Source organism: Gossypium hirsutum, chromosome D11 (genome assembly GCF_007990345.1).
Source record: "Gossypium hirsutum isolate 1008001.06 chromosome D11, Gossypium_hirsutum_v2.1, whole genome shotgun sequence".
In the NCBI taxonomy this organism is placed as follows: Eukaryota; Viridiplantae; Streptophyta; class Magnoliopsida; order Malvales; family Malvaceae; genus Gossypium; species Gossypium hirsutum.
Window position 1 is genome coordinate 3227500 of NC_053447.1, and position 17987 is coordinate 3245486.

At 31.9% G+C, this 17987-nt stretch overlaps 1 protein-coding gene across 1 annotated transcript; it reads right to left on the minus strand.

Moving 5' to 3' along the window:
- Nucleotides 1-1974: 1974 nt before the first annotated feature.
- Nucleotides 1975-3911, minus strand: LOC107912087 (cytochrome P450 94B3). The gene has a single exon (XM_016840132.2). The coding sequence runs from the start codon at nucleotides 3846-3848 to the stop codon at nucleotides 2301-2303; it is 1548 nt and encodes a 515-aa protein (XP_016695621.2). The 5' UTR covers nucleotides 3849-3911; the 3' UTR covers nucleotides 1975-2300.
- Nucleotides 3912-17987: the final 14076 nt, after the last annotated feature.

Genomic DNA, 17987 nt, shown 5'->3' on the forward strand with positions numbered 1-17987 from the left:
TTTATTATTAATATTAATGATTAAATACTTAAATCCGGATCCGAATAATGGGTTGATGAATTTATGTTGAGTAACTTATTTTTGAATAAATTTCTGGTTAAAAGCGGGAACAACGCGGGGGAGAAGAAGGAGACCAAGTTAGAAAGAAAGTCTGGCCTCCCGCGTTTCCATCTTCAAATTCAACGCAAGTAGTCATACATACTGTATAGGGTTAATATAACATTTGATACATGAGTTTTGTTTCAATATTCAATTTAGTATCTAAGTTTTGTTTGGATACCGAATTGAACATCGAAGCCAAACTCATTATTAAATAGTATTTTAACCATGATAGTTGGTATCGTTCCAGTAAACTGGTACCAAAAAGTCTATGTTTTGTTTCGATCAAAATTTTAGTACTTTTCAACCACTTTGGTGTAATTCAGTCCATTCGAGTCAATCTCAGTTAAGACTGATTGGTACAAAATTTTAATATTTTAAACCAACTTTTAACTTTTTTATTTTTCTATAATTACGAAATAGTTATTAAATTTAATTAATAATTTTAAAACTTATATTTACATATAAATATATTTTTATGAATGTAATTGAGTTATATTTTACATATATATAATATATAAATTACTAAGAAACTAAAAGCTAGACTATAATTAGATATGTAAAAAATATTTAAATTGATATATAATTTATCAAAATAACTAAGGACTAGACTATAAATATATATATATACATATCAATAATATTTAAAAATATCTGTCTAAAACAGTGTATCGAAAACTACCAATATCAATATGTATCAGTGTAAAAAAATGATACAAACATCGATACAATATTTACTACTCTATCTTGATTTTGACCTTGTTATATATATATCAACATTCTTGTTAAGAAAATAAACTACTGTTTTTTATTAAAAAATCAAACTAAAAATTAAATAATTATCAACTTCATTTTATTAAAGAAATTTTGTAGCTCAATCTATGGCACCAAGTATAAAAATGGGAAAGTGTAAAACCAGATCATTCGTAGAGGCAAAAGAACCATCAATAAAACACATATATTATATTTTTCATTAGGTTGATGACCTATAAATGCCGCAGCATTATCTACTAGAAGCTAAAGATTACGCGTAGATGTGTTGCTTCAACTGGACCAATGACGCAACATCGTAAGTGCAGGTCAAAAATCTTAAATCTCGAAGCTTTCAATGTCGACATGTTCGTACTTGGTCAGCATCTAATGCGCATTCAATTCTCATCAACCACAATATTATTTACCTCTCGTGATCAAAATATTAGTCACCATTATAAGATATGTGTGTTTTATTTTTTAATATAAATTATTAAAATAGTTATTTTTGTTTGTTTTAAGTTACATTTTAATAATTTATATTTAAAATGTTACGTTTTAATCATTTATGTTATCGCCTTGTAATATTTTAGTTACTGAGCCATTAATTGCAGTTAACAATGTAACAGTAAGTTGATGTGTTACATCATTATTTCAAATAAAAATTTTAGACTAATTTATACAATTGGTCTCTATATTTTTTGTTTCGAGCAATTTACTTTTTCTCTTTTATGTTTTTTTTAACTTTCTTTATTTTTCATTCTCTTCTCTTCTCCTTCTATTTCTTTTTCCCCCTATTATCTATTTCTTTTAACTTAGTTTTTCTATGTTTTTCATTTGTTAACACTAGTCCCTATGCTTTTATTTTTTTGAACAATTTAATTTTTTTAAGTGAGACGAGCGTGTAGACTAATTTTAACAAATAAAAAACATAGGAAAACTACATTAAAAGAAATGAAGAAGGAAGGAAAATAGAGGAAGAAACAGAAGAGAATGAAAAATAAAACAAGAAAAAAAGTTAAAAAAAATTAAAAAAATAAATTGCTCAAAATAAAAAAATATAAAAATCAATTGTAGAATTTAATTTAAAATTTTCGTTTGAAATGATTATTTAAAAGTGTCATGTCAACTTAACATTAATAGCAACTAAAATGTTACAACACGATGATAAAGAACTAAAAGTAACTAAAACAAAAGTAATAGTTTAGGTTGTTTTATAATAATTTTCTAAACTAGGGATTGCTTTCTCTAAGCAGTACTCGATAAGCTTTCACTAGTAAGTTGTATGGAAACTGGAAAGGTTGAAATTAATAAATATTTTTATAGTAATTGCTTTATAAAATATATTTAATTATTCAGTACCCAATCTGAGTTGGTCCAACTGGATTGAGGTTTTACAATAGTACAAGTCGTCATATTCCACTGATCTAAAGTTGGAGGCAATTGCCTCACTATTTCAGCTCCCTTCTCTTCACCAAGACATTCAAACCACCAGCCATATGGCCGGTCAATAGAGGAACAAAAACCGGTTGCTCCCGGTTCACCGGTCTGATCTCGAATTTCTTCAGTATCGAAGCCACCACATACTTCATCTGAATAAACGCCATTTCTTTCCCAAGGCAAACTCTTGGACCGGCTTGAAAAACGGGGAACTTGAAAGGGCTGACAGGCTTTAGCAACCCATTCTCTGCACCCGGTTCTTGGAACCACCGGTCCGGTTCGAACTCGAACCAATCCTTTCCCCACAACGCCTCCATCCTCCCCATCCCGTAAGGGAAATACGTTACTCTATCTCCTTTCCCGACGAAAGTCCCATCGGGTAAAACGTCATCGTCTAAGGCGTGTTTTGAGTCCCATGCCACCGGAGGGTAAAGCCTCATTGACTCACAAATGCAGGCTTTCACGAAATTCATTTCCTTTAACGTTTCGAAATCCAGTCCATTTCCGCCATTACCGAGCATCGATTCCACTTCTTTCACCATCATTTTCTCCGCATTTTCATGCTCCGAAAGCAGCCAAAACAGCCACGTCATGGCGGAGGAGGTGGTGTCTCTTCCAGCCATTATGAAGCTAATCACCATATCTCTCACGACATCACCGTCGTGTCCAGCTGATAACAGCCTCGACAGTAAGTCTTCGCCGCCTCTGGCGGCGGCGCTTTTGGCCTTCGCTTCTTCGAGAGCCTTCTTTTTGTTCCGAATGATCTCCAATACGCAGCCGTGAACGAGATCGATAGCTTCCTTGAGTTTCTTTTCCGACCCGACGTTAAGGGCTCTCTTTAGTTTCCACACCACGATCATGGGCGCCATTCCCCGCATGGCGGATATCTCCGATGCGGTATCGAACGCTTTAACGAGCGGCGGCACTGGTTTCAAAAGATCCAAGCAACAAGGGTCGTAACCCAATGATACTTTACACACGGTGTCGAATGCTAATCTTCTTAACACGTCTTGCAAATCAAGGACTTCCTCGGCCTCCATCGCCGCTTCAAGCAACGGTACCAGCCGATCATCCACCACTTCTTGGAGGGTTTTCACCACGAATTCTCTCAATGACTTTGTACTAAACTCATGGCTGGCGAGCTTCCGTTGAGTACTCCACAGCTCCCCATCAACGTTAAATATCCCACAACCGAGAAGATCGCCCAGGATTTCAGTGAAAGGCCTGCCTTTAGGGAAATTATTGAAGTTGGTCTTAAGTATATACTCGATATTAGCAGGATTCGCAGTGACGACCGTACGACGTGCACCGAGACGGCTCACCACGATGGTCTGGCAAGGCGACTCCGACAAAAGATCAGTGTACCAATCCAAGAGACGGCTGCGATTCTTGTAAAAAGAGATGAGACAGCCAAGAAACGGATACGAAGGCTGCCCATTGGAAGCCGAAAACGTTTTCTTAGCCGAAAAAGAGTGTATAAATTCGTGCATGAAAGATGAAACGACACTAGAGAATATGAAAAACCCAAATAAAAAACCCAAGAAGAAAGAGGTAACCATTCTTGCACATACAACACAAGAAGAGCGATTAGGGTTGTTTTGGGGGCACGTAATGAAGATGAAGAGAATGGGTTATTTATATAGAGGGTGAAAAACCGACTAAAGCTAATGTCAGTTGATTGAGTAAGAATACGGCTTGAAAGTAAAAAGAGACAAATAATATTGGTCTTGTCAAAATGGCTTCTTTTGGAAGTCGGCCAATTCCTTATTACATCAAAGAAAACATGCATGTTTTGAACTGAAACATCGTTTTGAATTGAAATAAATTGAAATTAGTTGAATTTGTATTTTTTAATATAAATTAGATATAGTAATAAATTTAGTTTTTAATATTTATTTTATTTGTTATTTAATTTTAATTTTGTTTAAGGATTACATTGGTTCTCAATATTTTAATTTTGGTAATTTTTTTAAAAACTAATTAAGTTGTTAAAATTTTAATTGCATTAACGTTGTAATTTATGAGGCGAATAAAATTTTTAAATTTTTAAATACTTTTTTGAAAAGAAATTTTGAATTTCTAAAATAACTTTATGTATTTTTAATTTTTATGAAGTATTGACAAATTGATACGTAGGTTACCACATGACAAAGTGATGAAAAAAAGAATTAGGATCAAAGTGATTAAAGAGCTAAATTTCTTATTATGCCAAAATTGAATGGTTAGGTTAGTTTTTTGTTTAAGAAAAACAATTTGATTGAATTTTAAAGGTTTAAGGACCAGATTAATTTAAAAAATTAAAACCAAAGTGATAAAAGAGATCAATGTTAAAAACTAAAATTTTCATTAAACCACTTAGCAAAAGAAGTCATACTCTTGCAAATGCTATAATTTGAAAAGCAAACTCGAATAATGTTGGGGTGATCACTCCGTGGGCCCTCAATAGAGATATTGTTTCGAGATGTTTATGTTTGATTTAGCTCTAAGTTTTATCTCCTATTCCAAAGAGAATTCAAAAGATTCATAGAGTTTGGTGAGAGTGCCTAATATAGTCAATAGTTTCCATTAAGGGTCTGAAATCAACTTCGCTCACCAAATGTCATATTTAGTTTAATAAAATAGACTAATTAATTGAATATTTAGATTTTTTCAACTTTTTTAAAAAAACAATTTATGTATTAGTGAAGTAGAAACAATGTCCGAATGTCATAAATTTATAGTATTCCTTTCGAGAGATATAAAAAATTAAAATTCAAAACAACTTAAAAAGCCAACAAAAAAATATTAAAAAGGTGAAAAATTTTGGGAATTCTAAAAATGTAGGAACAGCTTTAGCTTTGATCACAATGGAAGGGAAAAAGATGAAAAACATCACGTTTTAGACATGATCTTTCCCCAAACGCATTGATGTCGACCAAGCAATCCCTTACTAACTAAAAGTTCTTTCAACTTTTTCATTTTTTGTCTTTTCTTAGACATGACAATCTTGAATTTATGTGTATCTTTTTTTCTGTTTTCTAATATATTTGTATATATTAACTTTTTTTCCCATCTGACTCAAAAGAATTGATTTTTTATAAAAAAAAATATCTAACTCAAAACTTATGTATGTAAATGACTTGTTTTTTATAGGGACTGACAACATTAATATATATATTTAAAATAACTATTAAAAATACAGGTATTTAAGAGGAAAAAAATTTTAATAGATGTCGTCGGCCTATTAGGTGATATCAAAGAAATTATCAAAAAAAAAGGTGTCGTCAATATGTCAGGCAGCACCCGTTAAAATCTTTCAAAAAATATATTTTCTATGTGTCACCGTTGTGTCAAGCGGCACCAGTGGTATTTAAAAAAAACATTGTAGAAAAAGTAGTTTGAAGTTTTGGTCATTGTTTTAGAAGATTTAGAGTCGGCTACTGGGAGATCTGAACTGTAGAAGTCAATGAGAAGAAAGAAACTCTTCTTTGGTGTCGAAATCGACACAAAAGGCCACCGTAAACAATGGCATTGGTGACTATTGAGTACGATGACTAGGGTTTTCAGTTGAGAAAAAATAAAGGAAAGAAATAAAATAAAATAAAAACAAAAAGGACAACTGAGTATGGTGAGTATGGTTTTTAATTGAGAATAATAAGCGAAATTTGAATGGAAAAGGAAAAGAGAGTATATGGTAAATAGAAAATTAAATATGTAAAAGGAAAGAGAATAACATATATGAAATATATATATATAAAAGGGAATTTAATATTTTATGGAAAATACATCTCTTTCCTTTCCCATGTTTGATTCTATATTTTTCATAAATTATTCAATTCCCTTTCCATATCTCTATTTTACATATTTGTTATTCTTTTCTCCTTTTTATATTTGACTCTCCTCCTCTTGTCCCTCTATCTTTCTCCCATATCTCTTTCTTTTATCTCTCTAACTTTCTCTCATATCTCTTTCTTACTCACTCTCATGTCATCTAAGATTTTTTTTTTGAAATAATATTTCATCCACTGATGGTGTCATTGACTAGTCAAGAAGATAATAACTACATATGAAGCAAGCATCGATCATGGGCTTCCTCTTTAATTTTTTCGATTTTTTTCTATTTCAATTGTTACTTTTAAGCTTTTTTTTCACTTATTTTTTAAAAATTTCCTGTAACACCCCTAACACACATCCGTCGTCGGAATAAGGTTTCGGAACATTACCGAAACTTATCGATCAAAGAGACATAAATTTAAATATTGATATCATATAATATTCAGATAAAAAATAATTAAATTCATACATATTGTCCTTTGAGCCCTCGAGGCCCAAAATACTTGTTATAAACAAATCGAGACTAATTCGGAAACTCAGAAAATTTTTCGAAAAATAATAAAAAATTTTAAAACTGCGGGGCTCACACGACCATGTAGCCAGAATATACCTTAAATAACAAGTTTATCCTCCCCTACAAGCTTGGACATTAAACAATTCAAAAATCATTTGTTTAACTTATTCAAAACATGAATAAACACATTCAAAACATGTCAAAACAACCATCCTAGGTGTCTAACCAATGTACCCTTATAGGTACCACAATTATATCATCAAAACATATAAATAAAACATCATTCAAATCCAAGTTGTAAACATGTCAATTTCAATTTATTTTACCTATTTCATGTTCATTTAAACATTAACTTAAATTTGCCATAATATGACCTCAAACATAAACACATATTTATATGCATATAACCATCCAATATTAACTTATAATCTTATTTACAATCAATCCGCAAAATGATTAATATTTAAACACCCTAAGTACATGCCGATACAAAAGGAAAAACATTACCACGTTTGAGTTCAGGATCGTTGTTGGATGCTGAATCGATGATCAAAATTAAGTACCTAACCTGCGCATAGAAAACAAAACCGTACGCTGAGCAAAAACTCAATGATATTTCTATAATTCGAATATTTAAAAATAAGAATTTACAAATATACAATTGAAATATAAACACATATTAGTATTTAAATATTACAGCAACCATATCTTATTTCAATTGTTTCACAAATATCTCAATTTTCATACTTGCTATACAAATAGATTTTCACATTTCATCATACAAGTGCATTATCCATTCCATATTCATTTCACGAGTATATAACTCATATATTCCATATATTTGCAACATATTTCACATTCTATTTTCAATTCACTATTCCACTTCCATTTCTCATACCATGCCATTTCAATATCAATTATAAAACTTTATTATTCATTTACCCCTATTAACACGACTCGGACGGATACACGGATCCAACCAAAACACACCAGTTTGGCACCCAGTGGCTCATCGAATAATTCGAAGTAATAAATTGACACCCAGTGTCTCATCGTCTAAACCGAAGTTAATTGGTACCCAGTGCCTCATCGAATTAATCCGAAGCAGTAAATTGACACCTAGTGTCTCATCGACTCGAAGTCGAAGAAATCCATGAACTCTTCTAATCCTATGGCATGCCATCTATATCCGACTCAGCCCGATACAGTTAATAGGGTTTCAATTCACTTTTCAAATACAACCAATATTCATTTAATTCAAATAATCAATATATTCAATATATATACCAATTCAATCAATATAAACTCAATAATTTCATCACATACTAAATCAATCCATTTCAATTGCAAAACACAATAATTCTCACCTCAATACTTACCATATACATTAAATTGAATTATAATCATTAATAACTAAATTCGGATAATAGAAATACATACCAGAAATTCTGAGCTATTCCTCGTCTACTTTATCTTTCCCCTTTTTAATCGAGGGTTCCATTACGATGTTAGCTACGGAATTAAAACAATTAAAATTCATCAATACAATACAATTCAATTTCACATTGAATATTTCAATTTTTATTCAACATTTACCTAAATTCCAATTTAGCCCCTAAATCGAGGCTAACTTTTATAATTTACATTTAATTCTTTATTTTCATACAAATTTCACTTTAGACTAAATTTAAATCCATATTTTCACTTAAATCTCTAAATTTTGAATTTTCATAATTTAGTCCATATTACTCAAATTTTACAATCTATTCTACAATTCAATCATTTTTTTCATTTCTAACTTATAAATCTATCAATTTAATCCCTAATACTAAAATTATTCAACATAGACAACACTTAAAAACTCAATAATTTCAAAAATTTTAACATGAGTCGGGTAGTATTTAATACTGGGATTCCAAAAACATTAAAATTACAAGAAAAAGGGATTAAATTGACTAACTAATTGAGCTTTGAACAATTGAAAACTCTAAGCCTTGCTTTCTCCTTTCTTTCTATCTATTTTTCTTTTTCTTTTTCGTTTTGCTTCTCTATTTCTTTCTTTCTTTTTCTTTTATTTTATCATTATAATATAATATAATGAAATATAATATAATATAATATAATATAATATAATATATACTTAATACTTAATACTTAAGTAAATATTATAATATTTATATATTTTTTATTTAAAGTTTTATAATAATTTCACTTATGCCGCCTCATTTAATGCAACTAGAATAATTACTTATTTAGTCCCTTCAATTATTCTTTAATCTATAATTCAACTTTCACCATTTATGCAATTTAGTCATTATACCTAATTACTCTTATTTCAAGTAAAGTCACCTAACCAAAACCTAATTAACTATACAACTAACTTTTACGAGTTCGTTTTTCAAAAATTGAGTCCTAAAAATACACTTTCCGATACCCATGACTATCGGGTAGTTACAATTCTCCCCCTTAATAAATTTCGTCCTCAAAATTTACTTGAAAAGAGGTCAGAGTACTGAGATCTCATTATCTCTTCTAGTTCCCAAGTCACTTCTTCAACACTATGACTACGCCACAACACTTTCACTAACGAAACTCGTTTATTACACAATTCTTTCACTTCTCGTGCCAAAATCTCAACCGATTTTTTTTCGTATGACAAATTAGGTTGAATCTCAATATCTTCTGTCGAAATAACATGAGATGGATCCGATCGATATCTTCTAAGCATTGAAATATGAAAAACATCATGTATTTTCTAGAATTTCGCAGGCAAAGTTAAACGATATGCAACTGGTCCCACTTTTTCTGTAATCTCATACGGTCTAATAAAACAAGGACTCAGTTTCCCTTTTTGGTCAAATCTCAAAATTTTCTTCCAAGGTAAAACTTTAAGAAATATTTTATCACTAACAGAATATTCAATATCTCGATGTTTTAAATCTGCGTATAATTTCTGTTTGTAAAAAGTTGTCTTCAATCTATCTCGAACTTTCTTAACAATACCTTCCGTTTCTTGAATTAATTCTGGTCCGATCATTTTCCTTTCATTCAATTCCATCCAACAAACACGTGATCGACATCTACGTCCATATAAAGCTTCATACGGAGCCATTTGAATACTCGATTAAAAACTATTATTGTATACAAATTCAGCCAAAGGTAAGTAACGCTCCCAACCTGATTCAAAATCAATAACACAAGCATGAAACATGTCTTCCAAAATCTGAATAACTTACTTCCATCAGTCTGGGAATGAAAAGTTGTGCTAAAGTTAAGTAGTGTACCAAGAGATTCATGCAACAGTTTCCAAAATCTCGAAGTAAACCGTGGATCCCAATCAGAAATTATCGACATAGGAACACCATGCAATCTTACAATTTCTTGAATATAAACTTCAACAAGCTTTTGAAGTGACCAATCAGTCCTGACTGCAATAAAATGTGTCGATTTCGTAAGTCGATCAATAATAACCCAAATAGTATTTTTATTACTCTCCGATAAAGGTAACCTCGTTACAAAAACCAACGTGATGCAATCCCATTTCCATCCAAGAATAGAAATAGGTTGAAGTAATCCGGTGGGAACCTGATATTCTACCTTAACCCGTGACAAGTTAAACATCTAGCCACATACTCGACCACAACTCTTTTTATTCCTGTCCACCAATAAGATTCGTGTATATCGCGATACATTTTTATTCTTCCACTATGCAAAGCAAAAGAACTGTCATAAGCTTCATGAAGTATCAACTCTTGTAATTCAGAAACATCTAGAACACAGATTCAGTTATGAAATCTTAACCAACCACAATCATCAATGCTGAAATTTTCTAATATACCATTCTGAACCATTTCTCTTTTCTTCACCAATTTGTCACCTTCTAACTGTGCTGATTTGATCCAATCAAACACCACCGATTTAATTCTCAATTCAACCAATAAACTGTTAGAACGTTGGCACCCTTACGGCATAGCAAAAAATTAAAACATTCGGTGATCCTAACCATAGATCCATGTGTCAGGAACGAATCGGGGTGAAATAAAGGTTTCAAAATTACTGAATCTTTATTCTAAGTAGACAGCAACTCCTTAGCAACGAGTAATCTGATCTACTATTGAACCAAACCGCAATCTATCATGACTCCGGCCTCTACGTAATCCACCCAGTTGACAATGAACGGAAGGAATCTTGAAAACTATTTTGGAAAATCTTTTCTTTGACAGCTGGAGGACCCCAAACAAAGAAAAAATGAGATTTTTATATCTATTTTTAGGGTTTCTAGAAATTAAATAAATATAACTATGCTTTAAACCGAAAATTATAATTACAATAATTATAATAATGATTTTGGTAAACTATATATTTATTTGAATTTATATACTAACCAAATTCATGTTCTCATTATGCGCACAACAACCTTGTACATAATGCGTTCGATATTTGACTATCCAATTAAATTAATTCTATAATTAATTTAATTTAAGCAACAACCAAACACAATACCAACTATGTTTTATTCCGTTCATTTCAACAATAGGGTGTGACCCTGTAGGTTCTTGTAACGTTAGCAGTAATGCTAGAATGATTCCAATGTTACAAATAATGAGTGGCATCTAGTAATGCATCATTGCTACCTAAGTCACAAGAAATCATGATTCGACATAACCTTTTTATGATTAACCTTTCATGCAATAATCCTTAAGTCATTTATCTCTGGATTGGACACAAGTCGTGGAATAGTCACACTTGCATAGTCCATTCCATGTTCCTTGATATCTTAAGTAGACTATGATATACAAATAAGTATGACATCTCATATCAGCTTATTTGTGCATGACCATGCATTTCTAGTCTCACTCAATTAAGTGGCCTAAGATATTACTCTCATTATGTAGGAGGGTCTTATCCTATATCGATCAACCATATCCATTTACATAGATCGTCGTATATCCAACATCAGCCTTTATAAAACAACCAGTTACGGTGTACGTTTGATTGTATCAAAATATACAACTCACGATATTAGAATTATGATGATCTCAAGTCTGAGGATCATATACATAGTAATCACTATGAGTATTGTTATGACAATTACGTAATAATCCAAGAAATATACTAATAACGGGTCAGTCCAATATGTTGTTCTCTAACACACATATTCATGCATTGATTTTGACATTCCATATCAATGACAACTCTTTATCATCAATCAACTACATGTTAGTCTTAATGCATTATTGTTGTTCTATCCAACAATAATATTTGACTAAGGACCTTTTAAGAATAATCATATTGCTCTTAGGACATTATTATAAAACAATTTATTTATACACAGAGAAAAGAAACTGAAATAATAATGGTAACGCCTTATATTAATAAACATGATAAATTAAGTATGTTATTACAACCATCTCATGATTGATCTTTGGGCAAACTCTAACATAAAATTCCATCATCGCTGATACTAAGCTGAGCAAACATTGCTCGCAATTCAATCGTTGCTTTTCTACTTAACGTATCAGCTACAACATTAGCTTTACCAGAGTGATAATCAATAACACAATCAAAATCTTTTTAAAAGTTCTATTCAACGACATTGTCTCAAATTAAACTCTTTTTGAGATAGAAGATATTTGAGACTCTTATGATCAGTATAAATATAACATTTTTCACCGTATGGATAGTGTCTCCATATCTTTAGAGCAAAAACCACAACAACTAACACTAAATCGTGTGTCGAATAATTACGTTCATGTGCTTTCAACTGACGAGACGCATAAACAATCACTTTCTCATCTTACATCAAAACACAACCAAGACCGCTCAAGGAAGCATCATTATAAACAACAAAATATTTTCTTGGTTCTGGTAAAGTCAAAACTGACGCTTCATTCAACATCTGCTTCAATTTCTCAAAAATTTCTTGACACTAATCATCCCAGACGAACTGAACATTCTTATGCAACAAATTTGTCATCGACAAAGCTATCTTCAAAAATCTATTTACAAATTTTTGGTAATAACCAGCTAGTCCAAGAAAACTATAAACCTCTAACACATTCCTCGATGCTTTCCACTGAAGAATTGCCTCGATCTTTTTCGGATCAACTCTAATTTCATCTGCTGAGATAACATGACCCAAAAATACAAGCTCTGATAACCAAAATCCACACTTATTAAGCTTCTCATATAAACGTTTCTCTCGTAACACTTGTAAAACAATTCTAATGTGTTGTTCATGCTCGGATTCAGATTTCGAATAGACCAAAATATCATTAAGAAAAACTACCACAAATTGATCCAAATAGGTTAGAAAATACAATTCATTAGATCCATAAATGCTGTCGGAGCATTCGTCAATCCAAAAGGCATCACTAAAAATTCATAATGACCATACCGTATTTGAAATGCTGTCTTCGGTACATCACTTTCTTTTACTTTCAACTGATAATAACTCGATCTCAAATCAATCTTTCAAAAGATAGAAGCTCCTTTTATTTGATCAAATAAGTCATTAATACGGGGTAGAGGATATCGATTCTTAATCATCAACTTATTTAATTACTGATAATTAATACAAAACTGCATCGAACCATCTTTCTTTTTAACAAAAAGCACTAGAGTTCTCTAAGGCGATACACTAAGACGTATAAAACCACGATCCAATAAGTCTTGCAGTTGTACTTTTAATTCTTTCAAATCTGTAGGTCACATACTATAGGGGGCATTGACACCAGAGCCGTACCAAGAAATACTTTAGTTTCAAACTCAACCTTCTGATCCGGTAGTAATCCTGGTAATTTCACGGGAAACACATTAAGAAATTCACAAATAGTTTGAATCTTACTGCACTGATTATCAACAAAATTTAAATTGATAACATAAGCTAGAAAAGCTTCACAACCTTGATGAAGAAGTTTATTAGCTCGAATTGCTAAAATGATATGAGTTGAACCACTGGTTCGAATACCATTTACCAAAATTTTATCACCGTTTTCACTCTGAACAAAAAACTTCTTTTTACAACAATCCAGAATCACCCCTTGTTCCGTAAGCCAATCCATATCCGAAATCACATCAAAATCACCAAATGGCATTATCAACATATCAATAAGGAAACTTATATTCTGTATCATTAACGAACATCTCTTACATTCCCGATCCACTAACACAGATTGTCCCAATGGACTAGACACCACTATCGATACTCTAGACGTATCAAATTTTAAACTCTCGGACTCAACCAATTTAGTATTAACATATAAATGCGAAGATCCTGGATCTATCAAAGTATAAACATATTCTGAATGTAATAAAAATATACCTGTCACCACATCATTAGCATCACCATCCTCACGAGCCCGCACAACATAAGCTCAAGCTGGTGTTCTAGCCTCTAACTGTTTAGTAACAACATCATTTCCCTTTCTAGCACCACTTTTCAAAACTTAATTATTACATATGCTTCCGAGAATAAATGAACTTATAGAATACCCAGAAGAGATCACTACAAGATTGTAACTTACCGTTTTTAGTGAAATCAGAATAGTGGTTTTGGGACCATAAATCCAAGTTTGTGAAATTTATTTTAATATTATTTTATGGTATACAACATGTTAGGATTATTCTATAAAAATTTTGTTTAGAAATGTTACCGTTTGTATGCTCAATTTGTGAAAAAAGACTAAATCGCATAAAGTGGAAAAATTGTGTTCTAATAGCTAAAGGTGTTAAATAGCTATAGAAATTTAAAGTGGAGGTCTTTATATGGTAGTTAGACCACTAATTAAGTTAGCGGATGTGCATGGCTTGGTAATTGAGTAATTTTTAAAGTCAGATAAGGGTAATTTGGAAAAAAGACAATTAATGATAAAATAAACAAAAGAAATAAATATATCATCTTTATTGTTCATCATCCCCACTGGAAATACCAATAAGAAATAGGTTTTTAAAGCTAAAAAATTCAGCCAAGGGAAGTCTTTGCATGTAAGTGATTTCTTGTCCCGTTTTTATTAATTTTTATGTTTTCGAGATCATTGTAGCTTAACCTAGCTAACTAAGGGATTAATTTGCAAAATTGCTAAGTAGTTTGAGATTTTCCATTGATGAAAATGCTAGGGTTTTGAATTTTAATGGAAGAAAATGAATATTTGCTGTTAGTTAAACAACTTTTGTTAAGAGATTTTTAGTGAAATTTCCATTTAGGGTTTAAATTGTGAAATGTGAAAATTGTGTGGTAAATGTGTGAAATTGTGGAATATATGGGCTGCTATGAGCATATATAAAATTCGGTTAGGCTTGGGTGTAGTGAAATTGCATGAATTTTATTTTTATGAGCCTAGGGACTAAATTGTAAAGAAATCAAATGTTTAGGGGAAAATGGTAATTTTTCCACAACATGAAATTGGATTGAATTGAATAGAATAGATATTAAATTAGTTAAATTTGATTATATTGATCAATAAAAGTAACACTCGAACTTAAATTGGGGAAAAGACAAAGTAGTGGATTAATGGAGCTATTGTCTCCGTACTAATTCAAGGTAAGTTCGTATGTTAATAAATATTAAATTATATATGTTTTAAATGCATATTTATTATAATTGTAATGATACGACTCCATGGAAACATTTGACTAAGTTTTAACATTGTATAGAATCCCGATTGAACCTTAAGAATAGATAGGATACGAATGACATGTCATTAGGGGTTACCGTTTTGGGTGCTGGTCTCGTACGTCCTACCGAAAGCTGAGTTTCTGGCATGTGTAGCTACGTCTTGACTGACAACTTGTGTGAGTAGACCTAGTGATGGCTCGAAAGTGAGCATCTATATGAGATATGAGACAGAGATGGTTTCGACCATGTATTGGCACTTAGTGTGCGAAATACCTGCGTATCCGATAGTATTCCAAATGGTTCATCGGGCATTGTGATGATTTGAGGTTACATGAGCTCGATTCGAACTACTATAAGTATTTTTGTGAAATACAATAAGCGATTTATATTTGATATATAAATACATGGCTAACATGATTGTGATTGTGCGATAGGCTTTGGGCCAAATTGTGGATGATTTTGTTTACCATTTTAATTTCCTTGTTTTATAGTGATTCGAAAGCTCGCTCGGTTTGGAAGTTGTCGAAGATCGTGTCGCACTATCAAACTCTCATTTTGGTATTTTGGACTTTGTATATTTTGGTTAAATGGTATGTATAGGTGTTTTGGCTAATGTGGCGTATATGTCTTGCTGTGTTTTGGGCATTTGAGATGACTTGTAAGGTGGTCACATATTTTAATATGTATATGTGTTCAAATGGCCCTTTGATATGAGGTGTATTGTTTCTATATGAATGCCTTTCTTGTGAAATTGTGTTTGGCATTAATTGGTTGAAATAAAGATGATCAAGTTTTAGGCACAATGTCTCATATATGTAATTGACCATTTAGGTAACCTTTGAAGTATGTTTGGTATGTTTTAAACTGGCCAAATGAATGTGTTTATGGATATCATGTTATGGTGTGAATGTACATGTTATAAAATTGATATTGGTTGGACTTGAGTGTCTATTTATACCATGGTTTTATGTATTTTGATGTGTATAGGTTGACACCAATTTGGGTGAGAAATATGGTTTGAGAAAATGACCTATTTTTGTCCACACGGGCAGAGGCATGTGTGTGTCTCAGTCGTACATGGCCGTGTGCCCCTGTAATTTGCTTAGAAAGCAAATCAGTAGCTTCACACGACCTAGCACACGGGCGTGTGGCTTGGCCATGTGGCACAAGTCAGTATACCCTCCAGTTTTTAGACGACCTAACACACGGCTTGGCACACGGGTGTGTAAGGCTATTTCGAAGGGTACACGGCCTAACACACGGGTGTGTGGTCTGGCAGTTTGACCTATGTCAGTGAGTTATGTAACACCCCTTAACCCCGAACCGTCGCCGGAACAGAATTACGAGGCATTACCAGACGTATCGAACGATTTACAACAATTCTTAAATAAATAACCAATATATTAAAATAATTCATAAAATTTATTAGTTTGTTTACCAAATGACTTCATTTTTTTTATAAAAATTTCGGCAGCATTTCTGCTTATTTTTACATAAAACCCCCTGCAAATTAAAACCATATAGTTCCCAAATATCACCAATTCAACCAATTCATTTCACATTCACATTTTCTATTCTAAATACTTCTAATCAAACTCAATCTACACAATATCAATTTAAAATTTAACAATGTACTAATTAGATAAAATAGATAGACTTCTTTCATTAAAATCCATAAACTTTTAATACTAACATTTTTAACCATTATATATTAAAACATAATAACCTTTATACACAATCTATGTACATGCCACCTTTACCAAAGGAAAAATACATCACCAAGTTTTGCCGAAGCCGGGATTAATCTGGATGCTGAACCGGGACCTTTGACTTCTATCGACCTGCGCACGGAAACAACCGTACGCTGAGTAATTCATACTCAGTGGTATTACCATAATTCAAATTATAACAATAATGTACATGTAATGCATAATCGTATATACAATTTAAATTCAATATTTCAACAATAGCAATTCATCAACCAATATCGTATATCCACAATTTGAGTTTGAATAAATCACGAACCTTAGGTTCATTTCTCAATCTCATTTCACATTTCAATTCACAATTCAACTTTTCATATCATTTCAATAGCTCGTTTGACCAACTCGTTCGGTTTATCATTTCATCATTTACCCTATTAACAAAACTCGGACTTTGGCGGATACACGGATCCAACCAAACACACCAGAATGGCACCCAGTGCCTCATCGGATAGTTCGAAGCAATAGTTGACACCCAGTGTCTCATCGGCAAAGCCGAAGAAAGTTGGTACCCAGTACCTCATCGAATCTATCCGAAGAAATATAGTGGCACCCAGTGTCTCATCGACTCGAGGTCGAAGTATCCCTGAACTCTTCCAATCCTATGGCATGCCAACTATATCCGACTCAGCCCGACTAGTTAATAGGGTATTTAAATCACATATATTCTCAATTCAATCACAATTTCTCACACTTTCAATTCAATCATTTTTCCACCTTCAATCAATAATTATTTCACAAATTCACACATTTTCACAACTCAATACATTTCCATACAATTTAATACCATTCACAATTCGATTCAAATTCATTTCCCGCTTTCAATCAACAAACAATTCAAATATTAATTCATATAAACTATTCAATTTAATTCCCACTCATAATAATAATAATAATACTAATAATAAATTAATACTAATATTATACTTACCTCACATTTCATTTACTAGACACATAAATTAAAATTTAGCATTTAATAATAAATAACTTG